Genomic DNA, 27408 nt, shown 5'->3' with positions numbered 1-27408 from the left:
CCTCTGCCCACGATTCATAAATTGCCACTAGTGAGTCAATGTTTCTTTCTCTATTAATAAATCACTTTTTAAAAACAACAGTTTAAGACGTTTATCTATTCACTAAATTGCCATAAGTAACATGACAGAAAAAAAACTGTCTTAATTTTATCACTTGTTATTTAGGTAAGCCCAGGATGGTTTTTGTTGTTACCCTTCCTTCCTTCCTTCCTTCCTTCCTTCCTTCCTTCCTTCCTTCCTTCCTCCCTCTTTTTCTTTCTCTTTTTCTCTCTCTTTTCTTTTCTTTTCTTTTCTTTTCTTTTCTTTTCTTTTCTTTTCTTTTCTTTTCTTTTCTTTTCTTTTCTTTTCTTTCTAGTAGGCTTCCCATCCAGCATGGAGCCCAATTCAGGGCTTGAACTCAGGACCCTGAGATCAAGAGCTGAGCTGAGATCAAGAGTCAGACACTTAGCTGACCGAGCCACCCAGGGACCCCCCCAGGATATGTTTTTTATTTTATTTCTTTTGCTAGAGGAAAACCTTTACTTCTGCCCTTGGGAGGGTTACTGAAAAGCAAACTCTCACACTGCCCCTGGCTCACACTTTCATGTATACAGGGGAATTTCTATGGCTTTTCTTCCTGTTTGGCTAACATTGATTTATTTGCTTTATCAAGTAGTGTAAAGACCTCAAACCACCTTTGCCTCTCTATTCTTGGGCATTTCCTCTTGTAAGCCAGAAACAGAGAAGAGATAGGACTGAAAGCTTGTCCACATCCAGGATAATTTATTTCCCGAAAGAAAATGTCACCCAAGCAATTAAGGACTCAGGCCACCTTCTCACTCCTTTATTGGTATTCGGGCACATTTTCTTTTTCTATATGAAATAGATTTTTGTATCTATTGTGAGGTATGGCCTAAAGTAAAGTTGATTTCACAAGGGTATCTAACAGTAAGTGATTATGTGTATTGGGCTGTTTTCTTCTCTCTTTTTCTGTTCCTTTGATCTAAAGGTCTATGTTTGTACCTCAGTCACATTTTATCACTTCTTTAGTAATCTCTGTAAGCTCACGATTTTCTCAGGTTCACCTTTTCTTTTTTTAAATGAAACACCTAATCTTGTTGTCATTGTTTGAGCTTATTAAACACGTTCATGTTAGTGGCTGAGTTTTTAGAAACAACTGAGATGACTTCATGGCCCTCCATTGAAATTGCCCACGCCTTGCCTAAAGTCACAGCCTTTCCTGGGGGCAATCTGCATCAGGGCCCAGTCACTTCAGGCTTAAAGGCCTTGTCCTTTTGGGGTAATTGCATGGCTCAGTTGGTTAAGTGTCTGACCCTTGATTTTGGCTCAGTTCATGATCTCACAGTTTGTGAGTTTGAGCCCTGCCTTGGGCTTATGCTGATAGTGCAGATCCTACCTGGGTTTCTCTCTCTCCCTCTCGCTCTCTGCCCCTCCCCCACAGTCTCTCTTTCTCTAAAATAAATAAATAAACTTAAAAAAAAAATAAAGGCCCTGTCTTTTCATCCCAACACAAGAGCTGTCTGTGGAGCTCTCTGTGGTAGGTCTATAACACACCCAACCTTCTTCCTCTGCCTGATCCAGCTTTGGTCACTGCCTCCAGGAGAGTTTCATGACAGGACCCACTGACACAGCTCTTGGGTGCAAACCTGCAGGTCAGGGTCTGCTTCACAGGACTCCCACCTGTGGTACATTCACATTGTTTTCCTGGCTTGATCTCTCTCCTTACTCCTTGTTCTAGGAAGGCAAAATGCTCCTCTTTAAAAAAAAATTTGTTTGAACATTTATTTATTTTTGAGAGAGAGACAGATGGAGTATGAGCAGGGAAGGGGCAGAAAGAGAGGGAGACACAGAATCCCAAGCAGGTTCCAGGCTCTGAGCTGTCAGCACAGAGCCCGACGTGGGGCTTAAACCCAAAAACCGCAACATCATGACCTGAGCCCAAGTCAGATGCTTAACTGAATGAACCACCCAGGTGCCCTCAAATGCTCCTCTTTTTAAAGATGACTGAATTTACACTTTTAATAAATTAAAGCTTTGGTTTGAAAATATCCTGTTTAAATTCTATTTATAAAGGCTCCACTTTGAGATTGAGGGCAAATTTAAACAGATGACTTTTGTTGAAACCCGCATTGGTTCTCATTTGCTACGTGCTAGGATAGGATGCAAAGTCTTTAGCCTGAAGCATAAAAGTCTCATCTCCCTCTCTCACCTCAATGTGCTGTCAGCTCCAGGCTCCCTGGCCAAGCAGACCATGCTCTCCCAGCCAGGAGGACCCCTTGCTCCTGTCTCTCTCCTCTCCTCCTGGTGAGCTGCTGGGCCCAGTCAGCACGGTGAGGTCTTCCCTGACCTACACTAATAGGGTCTGTTTCCTGCCCTGGGTCCCCAAAGAACTTTCCATACACATCTGGTAAGATACTGTTATGGGTGGAACTGTGTTCCCCCACAAAAGATATGCTGAAATCCTAACCGTCAGTACCTTAGAACGTGACCTTGTTTGGAAATAGGGTCTTTACAGACTAATCAAGTTAAATGAGGTCATTAGTATGGGCCCTAATCAATATGACTGGTGTCCTTATAAGAAGGGGAAGTTTCTATGTAGAGGGAGGCATGCACCCAGGGAGAAGCTGTCACGTACGAAGGTGAAGGCTGTGGGTGACACGTCTATAAGCCAAGGAATGCCAAAAGATGGCAGGCAAACCACTAGAAACCAAAGAAAGGCAAGGAGGAATCTTTCTCCTTCAGGTTTCAGAGGGAACATGGTCCTGCCAACACCTTGATCTTGGACTCCTAGCCCCCAAAACTGTGAGACAATGCCTTTTTGTTGTTTAAAATTACCACACTTGTGGTATTTTGTTATGGCACTCTTAAGAAACCAATACAGACATTTACTAATTAGAACTAAGGCATTTGTCCACGTTGACCTTTCTAGCTTTTCAACTCTAAGGTCAGAAGCCAAATCTGACATATGATATCATCCCCTACTCCAAGCCCAGTTCTTGGCACAGATATTTGAAGAATGGATGAATGATTGAGTGAATATGAGCCAGCTCTCTGGCTAACAAGTAGGAGTTACAAAGGACAGAGACTCGTGGTCAAAAATGTTCAAGAGATCAGGAGTGTGGTGATTAGTACCATAGGCTTTAGTGTCTACTGGATCTGGCCATGGCTGTGTGGTCTTGGCCCGGTCACCTAACTTTATTTCCTCATCTGTAAAATGGGAATATATCTCTTCCACTATGGGATTTTTGGTGGGACTAAATAAGGTAGTATAGGATGTAAATAAATAGAGCATATATTAAGTTATAAGCATGTTAACTGTCTTCTCCTTCATCTTCTAAGGGGGTTTATGTGCACCAACCAATTCTTGGACTTCTGTAGCATAAACTTGGTGATGGGAAGGGTAAAGTGGAGAGGTCTAAATCCAGATGGGTTTGACTCACACTGAAAGAAGCAATGACTGAAGGGAGAAAAATAACAGATCCTGAAACAAACAATAGAGGGGAGAAAGAAAAGAGGCTGCCTGGGCCAGAATTCAGGAATCCAAAAGTACAAGTAAAGATGTTTCTGGATAGCAGCCAACCTAAATGGATATTGAGAAATGATTATGAGAATTTTAAGAAATTTTGCTATCTTGAAAGTGAAACCCCAATACTGTTTTTCTCCTGAAGAGGATAAAATTTTAAATTGATTTTCAATTCTTTTTAGATGATATACTAATAACATTTGTGACACTGTGACAATATGACACTGTACTGAGATTAGCTTCAAGGGAAAAGGAGGCTGGCCAGCTTCATGCTGGTTACAGATACATAAGGAGCTTAGCACAGTGGTTGGCACAGAGTAAGTCTCAATAAATGGTGACCATTATCATAATGGGCAGGCAGAGGAGAAATAGGTATGGGATCAGAAGGGTCAAGCCAACTTGGGGAGCTGGATTAATTAACTCAAGAAATCTATAACTGAGATATAGATTTTGAGATCCTGTAGGTCACGATCTTGTGGTTTGTGAGTTTGAGCCCCACATGTGCTGTCAGCACAGAGCCTGCTTTGAATCCTTGGTCTCCCTCTCTCTCTGCCCCTCTCCCACTTGTGCGTGTGTTCTCTCTCTCTCTCTCTCTCTCTCTCTGTCTCTCTCTCTCTCTCTCTCTCTCTCTGTCTCTCTCTCTGTCTCTCTTGCTGTCTGTTCCTCCCTCGCTTGTGTGTGCGCTCTCTCAATAAATAAATAAATAAATAAATAAATAAATAAATAAATAAACTTAAAAAAAAAAGAATTAAAAAAATTTTTTTTCAGAGCCTAAAATGGAGTCCAAGCATGCCTAGGCCAGAGGGTCTTGAGATTCTCCGTACCTTAGAGGGAACTGGCACCTTCGGAGACCCACCCCATGGTAGTGGCTAAGGGAAGAAGAGGGAGCCATGGTTGCCAGTATTCCAACAGCCATTTAGCTGTGTACAAGGAGCACAGGTGATTGAAGAAAATAGTTTCTGGCAAAGGGATCTGATGGTGTTTCCACACCGAAGCCAGTACTAGCAGCAGCAGGTGGCTAAAGTGTATGAATGAGCCTTGTAGGATGTCAGGTCATGGCCATGAAGAAGTTGGCTGGGAAGAAATAATGCAGAGAAAAGTGACTTCCTTCTGCTTGGAGCAAGCAAGCCATCAAGGGTTCTGTTCTCAGGGCAAAAGCTCACTATAGCAGGCTCCTTCCTTCCTCTTCCTGTCTGCCACACATAGAGCCAGGAAGTAAAACCCCGAGAAAGTACAAAAAATCAGGTCAAAAAGGCAACAAGAGACCTTCTCTTTAAACTGATAAGAACAGATACTACACTTGATCTTAGCCAAAAGGCCGAGAAGCGATGAGAAAGGATTTCTCTTTAAGTGACTCAAACAGAACATAAGAGGTGTCTTTGAGAAATAAAAATATTCTGTTAAAATAAGACCATTCTGTCAAATGTTTGGATTTACTAATAAACCACAAGGAAGGGCTCTTGATGTCCAATTGAAATTTGGGAGGAGTGAAGACCACTACAGATCAGTCAGGAAAGTATCAGGTGGATCTCACATACTTCTTTGAAAAATCACCCTACTAAAATAAGTCTTAAAGGAATGATTTTTTTTTAAGTAGTCTTCATGCTCAGCACAGAGCCCTACCCGGGGCTTGAACTCACAACCCTAAGATCAAGACCTGAACTGAGATCAAGGGTTAGATGCTTAGCCAACTGAACCACCCAGGGTGCTCTAAGGGATGATTTTTGTGATTCATTTGTAAGGATGTAGTGTGTGCCTCAACAGGAGGGGCTGGTCACATGGGTCACTTCAACACATTGGTGAAATTTTATTTCTTGCACAGAGTGATGGGTTCGGGGTGATCATTTCACCATAATGTTCCATAACTCACATCTGTGAGTCTCAATGGGTGCAGCTGACATTTGGGGCCAGACGATTCTTGGTTGTGTGGTACCATTCAACACCCATGGCTGCAGCCTGAAAAATACTTTGCCTCATGCCCCAGTGTCACAATGTGACAATCAAAAAAGGAGGCCCTTACATTGAAACACCTTCCAGGAAGCGTGGAACAACCCCCAGGGGGAACTGCTGACTCATCTCTTCAGTACCTGTTTTCTTCTGCACAGAGCAGTCATTACATAAGAGAGCCTCTCAATGATTCCTTTCCCTGCATTCAACAATTATGCATTGAGCCTGTGACACATATCGGCCCCATTCCAAGTGCTATGGATATATGTGGATATAGCAGTGACAAGACAAAGTCCTTGCCCAGAGGAGCTCTCATCCCAGTTTGATACCAAAGAGATATACATTCTATATCAAGAATTGGAAACATGTTCATATCTTTGAGTTCTATGCCTGGAAGCATGCTCTGGATTGAATGTCTGTGTCACCTCCAAATCCATATGTTGAAGCCCTAATCCTCAATGTGATGGTATCTGGAGGTGGAACCTTTGGGAGGTAATTAGGTCATGAAGGAGAAGCCCTCATGAATGAGTTTAGTGCCCTTGTAAGAGCAACAAGAGAAAGATGAGATCTCTTTCTGCCATGTAAAGACACAGCAAGAAAGTGGCCAGGTCTGGAAGGAGGCCTTCACAAGAACACAACTGCCATCTTGGATGTCCAGTCTCCAAAACTGTGATAAATAAATTTCCGTTGTTTAAGCCTCCCCAGTCTGTGGTATTTTGTTGTAACAGCCAGAGCAGACTAGGACAAAGCATAAACTGCGGAAATGACTCAAAATACAGAGGGGCGCCAGGGTGGCTTGAGCATCCAACTCAGGTCATGATCTTGCAGTTCATGAGTTCTAATCCCCTGTTGGGCTTGCTGCTTTCAGCACAGAGCCCACTTACGATCTTCTGTCCCTCTTTCCCTCTGCCCCTCCCCTTCTCTCTCTCTCTCTCTCTCACACACACACACACACACACACACACACACACTCCCTCTCAAAAATAAATAAACTTTAAAAAAATGACTCAAAATACAGAAATACCCTGTGTAAAAAGAAACTCACTGTAGAAATTTCTTAAATAGCAAAGTCCTCACAGCAAGCAGCCAATCTAAATAGTTTGAAAAGGGCCATGAAAATAATGGGAGGGCAGCACAAGGTTTATATGCTAGTTTTAAAAATTATCTAAAGAGATTGGAAAACTTTTGGAAAATGGTTCTATTGTAATAAATGGGAGGTATAGGATATGAAATCATATACAAAGAATGATAGTGCTAGGAGCTGAAACAAACAAATCCAGAATGAAATATATCAAAATGTGAACAGTGCTGTTTCGGGGTGGTGCATAGCTACACATATGTTTTTATTCTTCCAGGTTTCCTGTGTTTGAACTTTTGTATACAATGTGGTAGTTCAGAGGATGACCTCAGGAGTAAGAAACTGTTTTATTTCTGATTTGCTTTATGAATTTGGACAAATTAACTTCTCTGCTCTGGATGCTTCATTTGTAAACTGTAAACATTTTCCTATATCATGGAGTTCTCTCGAGGAGTAAATGAGATGATGTAGGTAGAGAGAGAGCTTAGTGTAGTGCCTGTGCACAGTAGTGCTAAATAAAATGCTATTAGTAGTATTGGATGAACATGCATTCATTTTATAAACTGTTGGATACCATTTGCTAACATCGTGCTGAAGATTTTTGCATCTATGTTCATGAGAGATATTGGTCTGTAGTTTCCCTTTCATGTATATCATTCATAAATTCATTTTATAATTGTAAAAAAAAACTCTTCAAAAATTATTGTTTTAGTTCAGCTGTTAAAACAGGTTTGGTTGTGCAGATTAGGCATTAAAAAAATCATATTCGAATGGTAGGAGCAGACATCATCTTTCAGCTTGAGACAAATGCCATAGTATATGCCTGTGTGTTTGGCTCATATGCTACCAAGTGGAGAACTCATACCCTATCTATAAGATCAACTTTTAAGAGACAAATAAACTCCTTGTAAAATATAAAACTCTAAAATTAAAATGCTGGCTAGCCAGTAAATTTCACAGAGCCAGAGAGAAGAAGGATGGCCAAAATTCACTCAAGACATGATGAAAATGAAGTTGAACAGATATTTTGCTTTCTAGATCCTAGAAAGCAGAGCTCACTGATGTAGCCACAAAAATATAATCTCTGATTCTACAGACAGTCAAATATTCAAATGTTTATTAAGCTTGTAAATCTTAGGCTGGAATTTTGGAGCCTTAAGTAAATTTAGAGATTCCTTAATGTGACTCTGTTTTTAAATGAAGAAAGTGAAGCCCAGGGAGGTCAAGTGACTTGTCCAAGAATATCCAGGGAATTCTACTTTGGGCCAGCTGAAATTCTATTACCCCTCCTACATGTTATTACTTATGAATGGCAATCTCCCTTCCAGTCAACTTCCTATTTGGTCTTTATATCAAGTGTTCTGGAAGATTACTGATCTCATTTGAGTACTCTCTAGGCATCAGTCCATTCATTCATTCATTCATTCACAACATCTATTAATTGCCCACTCTGTGTTAGGCTCCACGTAGGCACTGGGGATATAATGGTGAGTAAGACACAGGCCTCCTATCTCCCAGAGGCCACCTCTGTTTTGAGATGGACAAGAGGCAGTTACTGTCAAATTTAGATAGGGACAATGGGAGATGGCCATCTCCAGCCACCTGATGCCCATCCACACACTTCCTCTTCTCCTCTGCCTCATCCAGCCTTCTCTTGTCACCCCTTCATAGATCTTTTAAAAGTATTTTGTGAATTCCTAGACCCTATAACATGACCTCATACCCCGGGGCTTCCCACCATCTAAGTGATTCTGATCATCCTTTTCCAGGGAATGTTGAGCCAGATGGATATTCTGCAGGCAGAGGTTGAGTCCTTTGAGGCAGTGACCAGTCTCAGCCCCTGAGATTCTAATTCAATGAATTTGGGATGGGACTTGGAAAACTGGTATTTAAAAACTCCCTGATGACTCATATCATCTGCCTCATCTAGGAAGACCATTGTAGCGGATATATAAACCAATCTGCCAGCCCTATTTACAGCACTTCTTGGACATTTACTGCCACAGACCCAAGACATTACCCCCTGTACACATCAGATCAATCAGAAGCTCTCTCTTCCCCACTAGAATTTGGAACTGAGACATGGAATTCTGGCCAGTAAATCTCTATTGGCTTTATAAATGGAATGTATCCATCTATCCATCATTAAACAACTACTCATTAATTCATTCAGCAAATTGGGGAAACAAAAACAAGTCCCTCTCTCATGGAACTTATTTTGTACCGAGGGTGGTGTTAATACATATACTAATATCTCAGGTTCTGATAAGTACTAAGACAAACAAAGCAGATACAGTCATCAGAATGGGGATGGCCCACAAGTCCTCTCTGATAAGGGGGAATTTGAATGATCCCCAAAGGAAGTAAGGGAGGGAGGAGTGGCTTTCTTTGTGGGGCTAGAACCTTCCAGGCAAAGAAACCATATCATACAGAGTCCCAAAGTGTGCAGCCCCAGTGTGCTTGGTGCGTTTTTGCAACTGTGAAGAGGCCTGTGGGTTGAGGTAGAGAGGACTGAGTGAAGTGACAGGAGGAAAGGCAGAGAGGGCTAGGCCAGGGCTTGGCAAACCTTTTCTGTAAAGATCCCGGTTATTAACATTTTAGGCTTGAGGGCTATGTGGTCTCTATTGCAACTACTCAACTCTGTTGTTGCAGCTCAAAGGCAGCTATAGACAATATGTAAACAAGTGAGTGTGACTGTGTCCCAATAAAACTTTATTTACAAAAATGGGTGGTGGGCCATATTTGGCCTGCAGGCCATGGCTTGCCAACATTGGTTGTCAGCCAAGGTAAGACATTTGGATTTTATTTTCAGTGAGAAAAGTAGCCATTGGACAGTTTAAAGGAGAGTAGTGAAAATAAATAAATATAAACAAACAAAAAATAAATAACAGAGAGAAGTGAAATGTTCTAACCTATATCTGAAATACATCTCTACAGCTGACCGATATTTTAAAGATTCACCATAGTCGCTTCTTGAAGAATGGACCATAGTGGGCTATGGGCAGAAACAGTTAGCAGGCAAGCACATCATTCCAGGTGACAGGTCGTGAGAAGGAAGTGGTCAGAACTCGGGTGTTCTGATGGTAGGGTTGACAGGATTTCCGGAAAGACTAAATACAGTGTGTGAGAGGAAGAAAGAATTCACAAATGCCTCTGAGGTCTACAGCCTGAGACACGATCAACGGAGAGAGCAGAGCTGCAGTTACTGGAGCTAGGAAAGACCGGAAGAGAAGCAGAGTTTGAGGAGGGGATTTTGGGTATGATCCTTCACGCCGAAGTCAGATGTCCAGTGGAGACAGCAAGGTGGACACCTGAGCTGGAGGCATGGGAGGAGATCATGGAGTCAGTGCTATAAATTTGGTCACCAATTTCAAGCTATATGGCTGGGTGAGATTCAGTCAAGGAACCAACCTATGGGATCTCATAGTGTGACAGTGTCATAAGAAACATCCTTCCAGGGCACAGGGTGGCCACAGGACATCCTGGACAGCGGTGGGGAAAGGTGGCATCAGTCCATGCTCTGTTGTCATTTCCCAACACCTAGGTTTCACTTCAGTGTGGGTGTGTAGATGTGTGCAAAGTGCTCACACTCACCTGTGTACTATATACATGAATCTGTGTACGCTGGAAGGGGGTACCACCAACAGACACTGTGATCCTAACTGATGGCTGCAATAGGTTGAATGATGACCCCAAAGAGATACGTCCAGTCCAGAATCTGTGAATATAACCTCATTTGGAAAAAGGGTCTTTGCAGATGTACTTAAGTTAAGGATCTCAAGCTGGGATCATTCTAGACTCCCTGGGTGGCACCTAAATTCAGTAACAAGTGTCCTTCCAAAAGACATACAGACAAGAGGTGCACAGAGGGGAGAAGAGGAGGGGATGTGAAGACAGAGGCAGAGATTGGAGTCCTGTAGTCCTAAGCCAAGGAAGCCTGGAGCCACAGAAGCTGGAAGAAGCCAGGGAAGAGTCTGCCTTTGAGTCCTGCCAGCCCTTTGATATGGGACTTCCAGCCTCCAGAATGGTGAGAGAGTACACATTTCTGTTTAATAAGCCCCTGGTTCTGTGGTAATTTGTTACCGCAGCCCTAGGAAACAAATACAACAGCTATACAAGTTCTGAGTTCTCAACACACCTAAGGGATAGTTTTTAAAAAGTGATCGAATGGGGCGCCTGGGTGGCGCAGTCGGTTAAGCGTCCGACTTCAGCCAGGTCACGATCTCGCGGTCTGTGAGTTCGAGCCCCGCGTCAGGCTCTGGGCTGATGGCTCGGAGCCTGGAGCCTGTTTCCGATTCTGTGTCTCCCTCTCTCTCTGCCCCTCCCCCGTTCATGCTCTGTCTCTCTCTGTCCCAAAAATAAATAAAAAGCGTTGAAAAAAAAAAATTTAAAAAGTGATCGAAGAACAAAATAATAAAAGTTAGCATAACTTATCACTCTGAGAGCATTCATTCTGATGTGACAAAAGCCTCTGTCTAATAGGGATGCTCGGCAATGCAACTGCCAGATTAAAAATAGAAACGTAAGCATAGGCACCTGACTGCTAATTTGTCGATATAATGAATGTAGGCATCCAGATAAATACAGAGAGGCTCAGAACTCTGCGTGCTTGCCTGGCGCTCACCTCTGCAGGCGTCTGTGGGTGGGTGGGCTGGCCTGGTAAGCAAGTGCAGGAAATGGGGAGGGGATGCAGAAAGGAGGAGGTCCTTGTTCATGTGCCTTTTTTTATATCACTGTGAGAGTCTCTGTGGTAATGTTTTGTGGTCTCCTGGCTGAACCCTTTCCTCTCAGGTTTTCAGGGACTGTCCTTAAGTATGGTGCACTAGCCTTGCAAGGCTTTGTGTATTCTCCTTAGGGCAACCTTTCTTTTAGAAACAGCAACTTTCTAGGACAAGGATTTCCTCTTGCACTTCAACCTTGTGGTCTCACCCCCAGGGACATCTGAAGGAGGGTGGCGGGGCTCGTTCTGGGAACAAAGAACCTGAGACCATGAACTTTGGGGCTGGAGACACCTCCTCTGACCACATGGGGTTGCTGACCCTGTGCCGTAGTCCATTCAGGTTGATGTAACCGAGTGCCGCAGACTGCAAATGTTTATATCTCATGGTTCGAGATGCTGGTAGTCCAAGATCAAGGTGCCAGCAGATTCGGTTTTTGGTGAGAGCTCCCTCTCTGGTTCACAGATGGCTGGTTTCTCTCTGGGTCCTCACATGGCAGACAGAGCTCTGATGTCTCTCCCTCTTCTTGAAAGGACACTAATCTCATCATGGGGGTCCCACCCTCATGATTTCATCTAGTCCTAATCACCTCCCCAAGGCCTCACCTCCTAATAGCATCACATTGGGGGTTAGGGCTTCAACACATGAATTTGTGGGGTTGTGGGGGACACAAACGTTCAGTCCATAGTACCCAGTGTCTGGTTAAGTGACAGGTTTAAACTTGAAACTAACATGTATAGGGCAGGGACACTGGGTCTCAATATCTGAAATGTATCCTTCTGGGAATATTCTTGAATGTATTGTATATACAATGACCACTGGATTTATAGGGGAGGTCAGTGAGTACAGAGCAGGTTACACTGGGGCCAGATTCTGCCTTGCTCACACACCAGGCAAGACGTGCTGCAGGCCAACCCTGCAGCCTAGAAGTCTTGCTGTGAGGGACAGGATGCGGCTAGACCAGGCAGAAGGGCAAATGCTGGCTTAGTCTCTCTTCTCCCTAGGGATGTAAATGTGGATTATTAGTAGACTGATGTTTCAGGACAAAACAAGGATGAGTCTTGAACATGGCTTTTCAGCATGACAGAGGCTGGCCAAGGGAGAGAAGTTTAGAGGTGTGGGCCCCCCCCCCCCAGCACTCTTGTGACCACACCATATTGCAGATAAGTACTTATTTTTCTGCTTGAGGCCCTCCTGTATGAGACACAGAAGTCCCATGATGAGCAGAAAAGCCTACGCAGAGAGTGGGTCAGCCGACATCAGCCAGAGAGAGAAAACACCATGAGCCAGCAAGTCAGTATGCCCGGCAAAGACAAGAGTGAATATGGCACTTACGAGTAGTGACCATATAATTTATCCTCCAAATCATGATGTTCTTGAGATTGACAGGGGTACTGTTAATGATCATCCTTGGATAGTGTGTGTAAACCAGGACTATCTGACATAAATCAGGATGTAAGGTCAATCTACACAGAAGAAGATGGGGTGGGGGGAGGAGAAAGGGGAAGGGAGGGAGAGAACAAGAGAGGGAGAGAGAGAGAGGAGAGGAGAGGAAGGGAGAATGGGAATAAAAGAGAAGCTAGTAAGAGTCAAAGAGAGACGCCCTGTGTGGGCACGCCTGGGTGGCACTCTGCTAGTTGTTTACAAAGTGTTATCTTAACCTCTTTCCCAGACAAGCAAATTAGCATGTTAGAGAAATATATAATGATATAAGCCTCCACTTGCAACAGAGAGTCAGAGCTTCCAAACAAACAGAATTTCTTATGAATACCAAACAGAAGGGAAACCAAAACTCAAGAAGAGCAAAATACATTTCTCATTTGGCACTCACTCCCTTCCCTTCAACACCTGTCTGCTTTCTGCTGGATCCTAGGCTCAAGGGCCAGCACTTATTTACATAGCTTTTAACAGCCCAGAGAGAACATCAGGAGGCTATTGCATTCGCATAGAAAGATGTTGAGAACAAGAAGGAAAACATGAAATCAGCAAGTGCACATAGCGGTAACTGTTTTGGAAATGTGCTACCACATGGACCATGCCAGGGTGATGCTCTGTTGTTTCTACTGGATCAGACACAGCTATGTGGGGGTGTCAGTGTTTCAGATGTGTTCTTATGGAAGGACAAGTGCTTGGCTAACTGAGCATGGGGAGGATGGTGAAAGAAGACAGGAGCTGGAAGTAGAAAAACCCGTCAAAGCACAAAGCCCCACTAGGGAAGGAGAGTGCAGGAAGAAGTCGGGAGCAGAGGGTGGGGGGGCACTCCCCAAGAGTCTCAGGCAGGAAAGCTGGGTCTGGATCTGTATGCAACTGTACACAGTGTCCACAAACGGGTTCTGAAGAGCAGAGCTGTTCCTTGATGTTTAGACCAAACTCTTTTGTATTTTAAAATGCTCTCACAGACCCTCTTTCTTCCTATCAGAGCACTTGCCTCCATTTGTCAAGGTTCGTTGACTAGTGTGAGTCGATGTCAGGCTCACCCTTGGCCTAGAAGCCCCATGAAAGCAGGGGGTGCATCTGTTTTGCAGTATGATGATACTCCCAGGCCGTAACTAGCATGGTGCCAGGTGCATGGGGTATTCCACAAATATTTGTGGAATGAACCAAGACATTATTTAAGACTCTTTCATTAATGATCTCGCCCATAGCCATGTCTCCAACCACCACCCAGAGGCTGACAACACTCAACTGTTCATCTTCAGCCCCATTCTCTCCTCCAGAATCGTGAATCAAAAAGTCTGCTCCACATTTTCATGTGAAAATGTTAGAGCATCTCAACTGCACTTCACAGGTCCCAAACTGAACTTGTGAGCTGCTTCCTCTCCAACCAGTTTTTCTTCAAATGTTTTTTATCTTAGGGAGTGGGACCCTCTTCACCTGAACCAGGGCTGCCACCTTCATCTTCTTCATTCCTGTATCTCCTGTCCATCCGCAAAACCTTTCATTCATATCTCCTAAATTCTCTAGATAGTAATAATTTATCTCCATAGATCATGATGGTTAACAGTGCAGGCTGAGGAGATGTGGTGACTGGGTTTGAAAACAGGCTCTGCTACTTGCTAGCAATTTGCTTAACTACTCGGCACCTTGTTTCGTTATATACAAAATGGAGATAATAATAGTATGTGCTTCATAGAGTTCCTTTGAGAAGTCAGTAAGATAATACATATGATGTCCTTTCAAAAGTGTTAGCTGCTATCATCACCACAATTATAATCATCACCACCATCATCATCAACACTATCATCACCACCATCACCTCAATATCATCACCGCAACCATCACCACCACCATCACCACCACCACCACCATTACCATCAACATATCGTCACCATGACTGTCATCATCATTGACACCTTCATGGCTATACTCCTAATCTAAGTTATCATCATCTCTCCTATGGGTCACTTCAATAGCCACCTAACATCTCCCCACAACCATTCTTGCCTTCTTCCAACATATTTTCCACTATGTAACTCAAGTGATCTTTTAAAAATGCAATCTCATGCCATTCATATGTTTAAACTACTAAATCAGTGGCTTCACACAAAAGATGAGATGAAACCAAAAAATTTTAGCATAGTTTAAATAGCCAACCTTGGACATCTCTTAGCCTCAAACCTACCATATACCTTCCTACTTCAGGACCTTCCAGGTCCTGTCTACCTGAATCAGAGATGGCGTTCTTGACACCTCCCTCTTCTTCATTCTTGTGTCTCCTATCCTCTGCTGATATATCTGTGCTGGAAATACGCTGTTCCCTCTGCTGATAACACTGTTCCTCTTGCCTTCTCCTCTTTCCTTCCCTCCACGGTCAAAACCCCTCTGAAATATTGGTTATACTCACTGTCTCCACTCTCCCATTAACTTCACAAAGGCTTCTGCCTCCATCTTTCCACTGAAATTGCCCAGCAAAAGAACATGGTCACTGTTACTGAAGCCAACGAACTTATTTTTAGCCTTATCTGACTTGACCTTTCTGAGTGTCTGAGATTGCTAACCACTCTTTCCTCAAAGTTTCCTCCACCTTTGTATCCCCTGCCTAATCTCTTGGTTCTCTTCATCTTTCTCTGGATAATTCTTCTTTTTCCTTCATCTAACCCTTTTTCTCTATCAGCCTCTTAGAAGTTGCTTTCCCAGGGTTTCCTGATTATAACTCTTCCTCATTTGCTCTACTCACTCTCTGTGGGTGATCCCATCCATTCACATCATACCTACCCATTGCATTATGACTCCAAAATCCTTCTCTCTGGGTCCTTCCTCCCTCCCCAGCTCCAGGCCCATGTTCCTCCATGGGGGCATTTCATAAACACTTCAAACACAACACATATAAAGCTGAAATCTCAGAACATAACCTTCCTGTCTCCGTTGGTATCTCAATGAAGGGATCTGACACCTATTCAGTTAACCAAGCAAACGCATGAGTCATTCTTGTCTCCTTCCTTTCTCTCCCTCCCTACATCCAGTTAATCATCAAATTCTCTTAACTCTGCCTCCTTAGATGTACTCAGATGTGTTGACTTGTCTTTGCTCCAATGCCACTCCCTTAGTTCAGGCCCTCATCATTTCCCACTTGCACTATGGCCACAGCTCCCTAATCCATGTCCCCAGCCTTTCCTCTCTCCTGCCCTTTTTGTGCTGCTATCAGAGTTGAGGGAAAACATATCCCCAAATTATTTTCCAGAGAACTAGTGGCCCACCTTTTAAAGGAAGGGTTTCTTAGGCAAATAAGAAATGACTTAGTTATGAAAACATCTCCTCTGTGGCCCTTTTTTAGTGATTTACCACACATATCAGCATATTTAAGGTTCTGGGAAGTCCTGTCACAAAGAATCTATTTGGAATTGTTTAACCAAGCATTTCCCAGACTTCTTTGACCATAAAACCCCTTTTCCTGGACATACTTCTTAACATCTTGCAGGATATTATATACTGTTCGAAAACACCAATCTGGCCATCTTACTTCTCTCTTTGAAAATAGGACAGGGAAGTGGATAAACATTAAAAGAAGACAATTTGAACTTTATTCTATGAGCAATTAAAAATCCTTGGACTTCTGAGTGGGGGAAATGACCTAATATTCACTTAATCAGTAGCTTCCAATGATCGAGCTCCTACTGTCTGATAGGTTTTTCTCATCTACCACTTCAGTTCTTACAAGACTAAGGTGGGCATAATCCCCAAGTGAGGAGACTGAAGTCAGGTTGGTTAAGTATTGGGCCTAAGGTCATATAACCTATAAAGGTGGACTCGTATCTGGCTCAGGCTCTAGTTGGCTTAAAAAAAAATTTTTTTTAATGTTTTATTTATTTTTGAGACAGAGAGAGACAGAGCATGAGCAGGGGAGGGACAGAGAGAGACGGAGACACAGAATCCAAAGCAAGCTCCAGGCTCTGAGGCATCAGCACAGAGCTCAACGTGGGGCTCGACTCACAAACCACGAGATCATGACCTGAGCCAAAGTCGGATGCTCAACCGACTGAGCCTCCCAGGTGCCCCAAATTGGCTTTAAAGCCATGGCTGTTTGCAATAAGCAGGTGCCATTTTACCTGCAGGGCAGATTGGAAATAGGCAAATCTAAGGCTTGGACATAAATTCCTAGAAGGCCATCACTTCTTTCTTTGTTCTTCTTTACCTTTGCTCTCACACCCAGATAATGCCTTGAGTACTAGCCATTCTTCTTAGGCTTGGGTCCTATTTTCTTTTCTATAGTCCCACTATATATATATATATATATATATATATATATATAAAATTATATATATATATATATATATATATATATATATATATATATATATATTTTTTTTTTTTCCTTATGCACTCAGCACATCATCAGCTCCAGGATAGCTCCTCTTTTGCTTAAAAACTTTGTGTTTCTCCCTAGTGCCTGTCCAAGTCCAAATTTCTCAGCCTGACATTCTAAGCCCTCCCTTAACTGCCATCAACTTTCCTTTCTGATCTTAACTTTGACACTTTTCAAAATATTACACATATTACCCCAACTGAACTACTCACTATTTAGCAGCCTTCCTGCTTTTGTTCTTGCTCTTCCCTACTGTTGGAAAGTACCTATCTTTTGGTGTCCCTTTTCACTATAACTCTGTAGAACAAGTCCTAATCTAGACCAATCAGATGCTCTTAGGTTTTCAGTGTAAAGGGCAAGGAGGTGCCCCACCCCCTCCAAACTCAGAGGGCAGGTTAACTTCTGAAAATTAAACTAGTAAAACCCACAGTGGATGACATCAGCCAACTGCAAAGATAATATACCCAAAGGAAGTCTCAAGAAGCAGGTAGTTAAGGAGATATGAAAACATCTCCCTGGAAGAAGGTACCCAGCACTTATTCTGAGGACACAACACTACCTACATTTCTGGAACCATAAGATGAGCAAACAAGGCACTTTCAAATCAGTTACAGGGAGCACAGGGAATAACTGAACCGTGATCAACTGTGCTAACTGGCCAAGACAGTGACTCAATCAATTACATTCTGCTCTGGTGTGTTGAAACATAGCTTGTGCTGTAATAGACAGAAGGCAGGTAAGGAGAAAAATGTGGAGTGGCTGCTTCCAGCACCAACTAGAAGAGACACTGAGTTTGGGGGATACTGACTTTTGGGACAGGGGAAGGATCGGGGATGAAGGGATTGGAAAGAGTTCATCCAGCTTTCTCAAAGCTGGTTAGTTTTCCCCAAAGTCCTGTGTTTCCTTTGTTCAAATGTCAAACCCACCAAGGCACATTTTGAAAACCAATCTGGCTTTCTTTTGCATCATCAGAAAGGGATACACTGGGCAGTGAAAAGGGATATCCTCAGTGTATCTATCTCATGGGGTTTTTGGGAGGATTCAATGAGATAATGTGTGTTGAGGGATGGATATAGGCTGTACAAAGTAATTGTTCTATAAATGCATGTGTTTAAAATTAGTGTACTGTAGGTCTGCCTTTGACAACAAGTTCTTATACATCTGCTTAAGGTAAACTGGCTTCCTGGCATCTAGGTGCCTGGATGATGGTGGGCACCCACACCTGCAAAACAGGCTCCATGACCCTGGATGAGAATGAGCCAATTGAAGCCTTGTCTTAGAAAGGGCCTGACAACCATCCACCTGGTCTAGGGCGTCTGTAGTTCATTATCATCCTCCAACCTCTTTCACTAAACGCTAAGCATATGTCTTACACCATTTTTGTTCAATTTTCAATGTCATCACTTGCATGTATCTCTAACCCCAATTCTGTCAGAGTGTATACTCCTTGAGGGTGGAGGCTCTTATGTCCCTTGCAGGGCTTCAAATGTGATAAATCTTCAATAAGTTGAAATGAGATGAATTAAAGATAAGGCAAATGATCTTGGGTTCAAATGAAGACTATAAAATCTGTCCCCCCAGTGAACTTGGTTGCAGACCCCCAGGGAGGGGAGCTGGTGCTACAGGCTGAGAGTGTCTCTCCTGGTGTCCCCATCCCAGAGAGTGGACACAGGAGAGCCTGCTAGGCTGAAGGAGGGCTGTTCAGCTGCCCTGGAAGGGGACAGACAGACCAGAGGCAGACAATTGGATAGAGCCCACCACACTTACCTGGATCTCTGTCTGCACAGTGCATTTAACCAACTTGAAGTTCTTCCCGGTGTTGAAGCTGTTACTATAGAAGCACACCTTGAGGATCCGCACGTCTTCCTTTTCCACATCTACTGGCACCACCACCATGGGCTCTGGGGGGCCTTCAGGCCGACGTAACGTGCCCACCTTCACTCGGCTCAGGGGCTCGGACACCCCAGACATTCTCTCAGGCGGCAGCTAGGACCGGCACATCTCAGTCCTGTGGAGACAGCAGAGGGACAGCCCCAAAATGAGTCCGAGTAGGCCCCCATGCCTCATGCCCCAGGGAGGGCACCCACCAAGCTCCAGGACCCAGCAAACCACACTTGCTCCCATTCTCAAAAACTCCCCTTAAAGGCATCCAGCTTTATTGACTGGGGGAAGCTGAAACACAAAGGAGCAGTTTGCATCAACATCCGGGTATAAAACCCCGGGACCTTGAGTTCCCGGGCTGAGAGCATTCTCTTCTAGAAGCCCCTCTCTCCATCACATTTCTCCTCCCACACTGACTCCAGGCAAGAGGCCCACATTTTGCAAGCGCAGCTGCGGGAGGAGGCGGCCACAGCATGGTTCCAAGGCACAGCTGAGCAGAAAAAGCAAAGAGCGAGACAGTAGAAAATAGCAGGAGAGAAACAGGGACAAGAGAAGAAGCAGAATCGGAGAATGGGTGGCCCGGAGGGAGCCTCAATGGAGAAGGCAGGAAAGGGCCCAGGTGGGGGGCCCGTCCATGAGCTGATGGCATTGTCTGCCCCCACCCGCAGCTGCCAACCCGAACTTCCTGGGCAGGAGGCCTCAGTCCCACAGGAACTCATCATACAGCACATGGTTCATTGCACACAGGAGAATTCAAGAGGAATAGCACTCCCACAGCTCAATGTGGGAGGTCCTCTGCCAGGTGGGAGAGGGCAGGGCTGGGACCCTAGAAGATCCAGCCCAGTGTGGATGACAGTTTGGTCAACACTTCCATAGACTGTGAGAATCCTAGGAATCTTGAGCTCTCTCTGAGTCCCTGCAAAATAGCTCCTGTCCTCTTGATCCAACACAACCCTATAGGGTTTACTTCTCATTGCTCTAAAGCACGAACACCCCAAGGAAACAATGCAAGTTTTATCTGCAGGCTGGTGGTGTCAACCTTGGCTTCGCATTAGGATCCCCTGGGAAGCTTTTAAGAAAGCCTAAATCCAGCTCTGTGCCCAGAGATGGCCACTGAGTTGGCCTGTGGGGAGACCTGGCATTTTTAAGTTTCCAAGGATTTTTCTAACATTTAGCCTGGGCCGGGAGCCACCTTTCTCGACTAACCTTAGCTCTCATTCTGAACTAATTCTTACAGAAAAATTATCTCCCCTCTAACAAGACACTGTAATTCTAGGGGGACGTTTTTAGACCAGCAGTTGGGGGCAAAAGAATGGAACTGGCAATGTGAAAACACAAATGTGGAGGCAAGATTTTAGAAGCGGAACCAAAGTCATGGTAATCCATTCACACAGTGCTGGACACTAGCAGGGAAGATGTTGACAGTCATTGGCTTCAAGGACTTGTCCCTTTTTTAAGTAGCCAGTGTGTATCATGAGGGCACAAAGGAGATGCTGTGAGGATGAGGGAAAAGCAGGGCATGTCCCTTCCATCAGGGGTGGCCAGACAATGGGCAGAACACCAGTCTCAGTCCTCAAGGGCAGCCAGAATTTGAGACAAGACAGAAGGAGAAAAGAATATCCAGTCTCCTTTATTTTAGAGGCTAGTATGTATATTCTAGAAGTATCCATGCCATTTTCCTTTTTTTAAATGTTTATTTATTTATAATTTTGAGAGAGAGGGAGAGAGAATGGGGGGGGGGGACAGAGAGCCAGGGGATGGAGGATATGAAGCTGTGGGACAGAGCGCGAGGCTCAAACTCATGAACCATGAGATCATGACTTGAACTGAAGTCAGATGCTTTACCGACTGAGCCACGCAGGTGTCCCTGTGCTATTTTTCAATAAATATCCACTGAACATGTCCTGTGTGCCAATACTCTGGTATGTGCTGTGCATGAACCTCCATTTCCCCCATACTCTCAACAAAGTGTCCATAGGAAATAGCTTGAGAGGCAACCCTGGGAAGCCCTTTGAGGGAGTGGGAAATGCATGGTAGGGAAGGGAAGACAGCCAAAGGAGGGTTTTCAATGGAGTTGTCACTAAGGCAGCTGCAGTGCAGTCCTGCTGGGGACTCTGGGAGCTGGGACATGCCGTAGATGTGCTGCGGACCTGCTTCACCAACGGAGGGGCAGGGAGGAGGATTGGGGGTATTTATACACCTTTTCTTTCTTTCTTTTTTTTAATATATGAAATTTATTGTCAAATTGGTTTCCATACAACACCCAGTGCTCATCCCAAAAGATGCCCTCTTCAATACTCATCATCCACCCTCCCCTCCCTCCCATCCCCCATCAACCCTCAGTTTGTTCTCAGTTTTTAAGAGTTTCTTATGGTTTGGTTCTCTCCCACTCTAACCTCTTTTTTTTTTTATACACCTTTTCTTACAGACGTCATTCCTAGCATTGGCAGCCAGTTCTACACAAGGGCAGAGCGGACTCGGGAGCCAGAGAAAGTCACAGGCAAAAAGATGCAAATGTTGGTAGGAAGTAAGCAGGAGAATACTGGAATGTCAAGGCCCAAGGGGCTATTAGATGGGACAATGACAGATCTGCTACAGGATATGAAGAGGAGGGAAGGTGTGCCCCTAAAGAGCATACACTCTAGTCATGGAGACACACACACACACACAGCACTAGGCATACACATAACAGGTCCCAGATTCAGGAAATGCTGTGTCTATTGAGCCAGGGGCCCCATGACCACTGGGTATCTATTCGTATAGACTAGTGTTCAGGTAGGGGCTTCATGATGCAGTTTTGTAAAATAGGTGTTGGGGTAAGAAGGAAATGGAGTGGCACACGGTGTCCATCCCCGTGGACTGGATGGAAGTCAAAGGGCCTGTATTCCAGAAGCCATTTGGAAACCAGGGGCACAATCAGTGCTGTCATGTTGCCTAGTGGGGACATGGATTCCGAGCTGGGGAGAAGGGCTATGCCCACATCTGTAGGTCACAACGCCTGGCTTCCAGGCGTCCACGATGAAGGGGGTGGGCTGCCTTTCAGGAGATGCCCCCTGGCCCAGACAGCACTCTCATCCAAAGGGTGCTGGTGCCAGTGAGCACACAGGGGATGCCCCAGGGACGCCCTGCAACATGGGGGAAGAATTGGAGAGAGAATAGCCAAGTAGAAATAGCATGTCAGTAAAATGCAAAAGATCTGGTGCAACCCGGGCACCCCCATTTTCACATATTCTGTGAGCCATTGGCTGAAGTTAAGAGTGAAGCAGAGGAGAGGTTCTGACAGGCAGAACAAGGGGCAGAGATAGAGCAGGTGAGTTAGAAATCTTTGCATGGGACAGAGGCCAGGGCAAGTCTGGCGGTGGGCGGTGGGGGGGAGGTGCTTGGTGAGGAAGGGATTAGACCGCCATGGCTCAGGTCCTGGTCTCCTTGGTTGTGAGCTCGAGCCCTGCCTCGGGCTCTGTGTGACAGCTCAGAGTCTGGAGCCTGCTCTGCATTCTGTGTCTCCGGCTCCCTCTGCCCCTCCCCCGCTTGTGCTCTGTCTCTCTCTTTCTCAAAACTAATAAATAAACATAAAAAAAAAATCAAACGTATGCAGCTGCCATCAGTCAATGAAATGTGGTGCTTTTAAATTGGAGCAGCCAAGAGGCTGGAAGCATGTGATCAGGACACGGAGCAAAAGGAACTCTCGTTCATTGTTGGTGCAAACTTTGGAAGACAGTTGGACGGTTTCTTACAAAACTAAACATATTCTTACCATACGATCCAGCAATAGTGCTCCTTAGTATTTACCCAAAGGAGTTGAAAACTTATGTCCACACAAAAACCTACACATGGATGTTTATAGCAGCTTTATTCATAACACCAAAACTCAGAAGCAACCAAGATGGCCTTCAGTAGGTGAATGGGTAAATAATCTGTGGTACATCCAGACGATGGGATATTATTCAGTGCTAAAAAGATAGGCTCTATCAAGCCACAAGGAGACGGGGAGGAAACTTAAATGCATCTAACTGAAAGAAGCCCATCTGAAAAGGGTACACACTGTTTGATTTCCACTATATGCCATTCTGCAAAAGGCAAAACTACAGAGACAGTAGAAAGATCAGTGGCCGCCAGGGGCTGGGGGAAAGAAGAGACGTACAGGCGGAATACAGAGGATTTTTAAGGCACTGCAGATACTCTGTGTGATATTATAATGATGGATATCTACCATTATACATTTGTCCAAACTCATGGAGTGTATAACGTCAAGAGTGAACCCTAACGTAAATTATGGATGCTGGGGGTGGCGGTGATGTGAAGCCTGTCGTAGTAAACGTACCACTCTGGTGGGGGGACAGCCATAGTGGGGGAGGCTGTGCATGAGTGTGGGTGGGGGTATATGGGAAATCTCTGCCCCTTCCTCTCAGTTTTGCTGTGAACATAAAACTGTGCCAAAAAAAAAAAAATAACAAAGTCTATTCAGAAAAAAATGGAATGATGAGAAACCACAGCTGGATAGTTGACCCCCATTACCCAGACTGACTGGGCAGTGACCAGCCCATTCAGGAGCCAGCCTCCACCTCTGCCCTGAGCAAAGAGAAACATTCATAGTCTACATCTGACTGAACACAGCCCACCCAGACTGATGCATTGGCCACCACCAACATGCCTCGAGGACCCTAGTTTCTTATCTTCATCAGTTTTTCCAGGCCTTTGGTTTAGGAGCCATCATTTCTAGTGGTCAACATGGCTCTTGTTGAAATCCTTCTGCAAAACCATTTCAGCCAATCAGGATCTACTTCTCCCTTCAGCTGGAGCTAAGTCCTGCAGGTCTGCCTTTAATCCTTTGCAGCAGTATCCTCCAGATATTTTTCCAAGAATGTAAGTGCTTTATACTTAAGCATCTCCTTGGAGATGGGCATGGATGAGTATGCCCATTTTAGAGATGAGAAAACATGAGAAATTTTTAAGCCATCTGGTCAAGGATTCCTGCTTGTTGAGTAGCAAACTTGGATCCCAGAGCAGATCTGAATTCAAGTACAAAGTTTTTCGCACTTTCCCATCTGCCTTTGAAAAAGGTAGTATCTCTTGATATTACTGATGTTGGCACAAACTCCATGTGAGGAGGAATGTGTCAACTTGGCATTGAATATCCTCAGTCTGTGAAGGATCCTGATGTCCTCCAGCTTAGGGAGCATCACCTCCCCAAGCTTGGTCTCAGTTGTGAGAGGCCCCGGAGGGGACTCACGTGTTTGGTCAAAAGACGCAGGCCCGGAAAGGTGGTACCACATCTCCACTGACACATGGAAACTTCCTCAAGGGCACCCCAAACTCCCATCTGTCAGCGCTGATCTGCAATGGACTGCCAAGGGATCCCCCCAAAACTCCCTGAAGCAGAGTAACTGAAAGGTGTGATGTAAGGAATTGTCAGCCACTTGCCTTCAGGGTCTTGGAGAACATAGCTCTCAACATCACGTGCGAGTTTCTCTTCTTGTCAGTTCCAGCTCATTTTCTGGCCAGTTCTAAAACCCTGGGCAAGCTCCTTAACCTCTCTTGGCCTCCTTTTCCTCACCTGTAAAATGGGGGTAATGCTCCCTGCTCTGTTTGCCTTGTAGAAAGTTTGTGAGGACAAAGTGCAAACATGTAAATGAAAATTCATCATAAGCAATAAAGCTGAGTGCAAATGAAAGGCTTTATCATCATGGTTATCACTCGCCTATTTCCCAAAACCTTGTCTGACTATCTGTAGTCCCCATATCTTGTTCCCCCTTCCAAAGGCTCTTGGGGAGAGGTGTGTGTGTGTGTGTGTGTGTGTGTGTGTGTGTGTGTGTGTGTAAATTCAGATTTGCAGCATTGGCCAATTTCCATGGTGTAAATATTCCCACTATGGCTGATTTCAAGCCACCAACATGTGTCACTGAACACAGAGTTGGGAGATATGAGAGTAACCCACTGACTGTAGCTCCCCTGTTTCTGACAACTGAACTTGTCTATTTCTTCAGCTCTTGCCTGATTACTTGAATTTCTCATCACTAGCTTGTCTCTGTATTTTGATGATCCTTAAATCCTTTGACTCTCAACCTGTGAGCCAAAAGTGCCGTCCCTTCTTCCAGTCAAGACCTGGCCCCCTCCCCCCAGCCTGGTAATCCCTCCCTGCATCTCATCCCTGCCCCAGCCCCTGTGAGCAGTGTGAGAGGAGAGAAGGTCCTCTGGCACCCGCAGAAACTCTGGACCTGAGCCATCACGGCCTCCAGCGTGCCTCCCAACCCATATCTGCCCAAATCCAAGTCAAAGAATAACAAACACAAGGAAATGCGCTCAAATTAAAACAGGAAAGGTTTTGATTGGCTAAAAGAATGCCTTGGCCCAAACCTGTAAAGGGTAGTACGGGAACCTGCATAATCTCTGAGTCCCTGAAGTCGTCAGGAAGAAAATTAATGATACTCTTCCTGAATGGCAAAACATTCACCTGCTGAAAGGATGGGGTCCTGAAGCAGGGTTTGAATCCCTTCAGAGCCTCTGGGTTACCACTGTGCCCAGGGCTGTGTTCCTGGCAGGGGAAGCTGACAGGGTCACAGGCATCAGCATCACAGAAAAATACAACGTTGCCCTTGAAGACGTTGGAGTGGAACCGTACGTCTTTATTGGACACATACTGTGTGCCAGGAATTTATGTAAGTGATCTCTGATTCTCCAGAAAATTCTGCAGGATGGGTAATGATAGCTTCATACCCCCCAAAAGGGAAACTGAGGCCTAGTGAGATGACCTTGTCCAGATCACACAGCTGGTAAGCGGCAAACACTTAAGGCCACCATGTTGCCTCACTCTGAAGTCCATTGTGAGTAATGCCCCAGACTTGCATGGCATGGCAGCTCCAAGCACATGAGTTTTTTTTTTTAATGTTTATTTAATTTTGAGACAGAGAGAGACAGAGCATGAGTGGTGGAGGGGCAGAGAGAGAGGGATACACAGAATCAGAAGCAGGGTCCAGACTCTGAGCTGTCAGCACAGAGCCCGACACGGGGCTCAAACTCACAAACTGTGAGATCATGACCTGAGCCGAAGTCGGTCGCTCAACCGACTGAGCCACCCAGGCGCCTCCAAGCACATGAGTTTTAAACCCAGGGTCAAATGAGTCAGATGTGTGCACCTTCTCTCTGACATCATGCCACTGTTCCGACTAACGGTCCCCACTCCATGCTCCCTCAGATCATGGGCAGGACTTCTAATCCTCGAGACTATGCATTTTACCCTCAGGACTCTCAGCATCCACTCTCACGTCTGGTTCTCTGAGAGGCCAAGCTTCAACGTCACCTGCCAAAGACTAGAGGGCTGGCGTCACGTCCTGCCACCACCATGCTTAGGGGGTAGTAGCCAGCTCTGCCACCAACTGGCTCTGAGGCCTGAAGACATCAGTCCAGAGGGGTTGGAGTTCCCAAGCAGGAGCAGGTAGGTGGATGATGGCCTTTGATGCCAGTGCCCATGGCAAAATGGGAAAAATTAGGACCTTCTAGAGAATCCATCATAAAGCCCAATGGATTATTTTTGAAGAGCTGTCTTTTATTCTAACATTATGCCTTTCTACCTTTGTTGGTTTTCCAATGCTCGTTTATTCATCAAGTGACAAGGATAGTCTTTGGCGAATGACATTGAGCTTGGCTTCTCAGAGAACCAGATGTCAGAGCGACTGCTGGGAGTCCTGAGGGTAAAATCCTTCTCTCGAGGATTGAAAGTTCTGCCCGTGATCTGAGGGAGCATGGAGAGAGACCATTGCATGATATCAGGGAGAAGGCACACTCACCTGACTCATCAGATCTAGGCTTAAAACTCATGTCCTTGAGGCTGTCATGCCATTTAAGTCTGGGGCATTACTCACAATGCACTTCAGAGTCGGGCAACATGGTGGCCTTAAGTCTCTGCCATTTACCAGCTGCATGATCTGAACAAGGTCACCTTGCTAAGCTTCAGTTTCCTCTCTTGTTTTATGAGGCTGACACTACCTATCCTGCAGAATTTTCTGGAGAATCAGAGGTTACCTCTGTAAACTCCCTGGCACATGTATTTTTTAAGTGCCTGTGACTTGGCAGAAGACAGGATCAGAAACCCAATACCAGTCTCTCCTTGTAAAACATTAGCCTGGCCTAGTGAGTCCAGGATCAGCCCCTTCTGTCTCCACTGCTCTGAGGCTGCCTTTTCGCCAACACCCACCTTCCTCCAGCCACCTGCCCACCTGAAGGGATCACCCCTACCTCCCACTCTTTGCATGCACGTAGGACCATCGTCTGTCCTGACAACACCACAGAAGCATGGAAGGAAGCCTCATGGGAGACAGTCACAACATAAGCCCCTTGGATCTAGCAGAAGCCAGAATGTCATGAGACACACGCTTTATTTCCACTCTGTCTCTGAGTCACTTCCTCTTGCTGTTTCCACATCAACGGAATGGGGAACACATGCCTTTCCTCTGCAAAGGCC

At 45.0% G+C, this 27408-nt stretch overlaps 1 protein-coding gene and 1 pseudogene across 7 annotated transcripts in view; both read right to left on the bottom strand.

Annotated features, from left to right (window-relative positions):
• The window catches only part of PTK2B (protein tyrosine kinase 2 beta), a 125445-nt gene that overhangs the window by 42006 nt on the left and 56031 nt on the right, over nt 1-27408 (bottom strand). For 5 of the 7 annotated variants that reach the window (XM_058720738.1, XM_058720741.1, XM_058720743.1 and 2 more), the window contains exon 2: nt 18837-19077. In XM_058720738.1, the coding sequence (XP_058576721.1) occupies nt 18837-19040 (204 nt within the window). In that variant the 5' untranslated portion in view covers nt 19041-19077. Of the gene's footprint in view, nt 1-18836; nt 19078-27408 lie in introns of those variants that run through there. The other 2 variants (XM_058720744.1, XM_058720742.1) reach the window with 2 other exon arrangements.
• On the bottom strand, nt 4734-4853 carry LOC131508275 (U2 spliceosomal RNA; annotated as a pseudogene).

This window comes from Neofelis nebulosa, chromosome 3 (assembly GCF_028018385.1).
Source record: "Neofelis nebulosa isolate mNeoNeb1 chromosome 3, mNeoNeb1.pri, whole genome shotgun sequence".
NCBI classification, from domain to species: Eukaryota; Metazoa; Chordata; class Mammalia; order Carnivora; family Felidae; genus Neofelis; species Neofelis nebulosa.
This window is presented reverse-complemented; position numbering and strand designations above follow the sequence as displayed.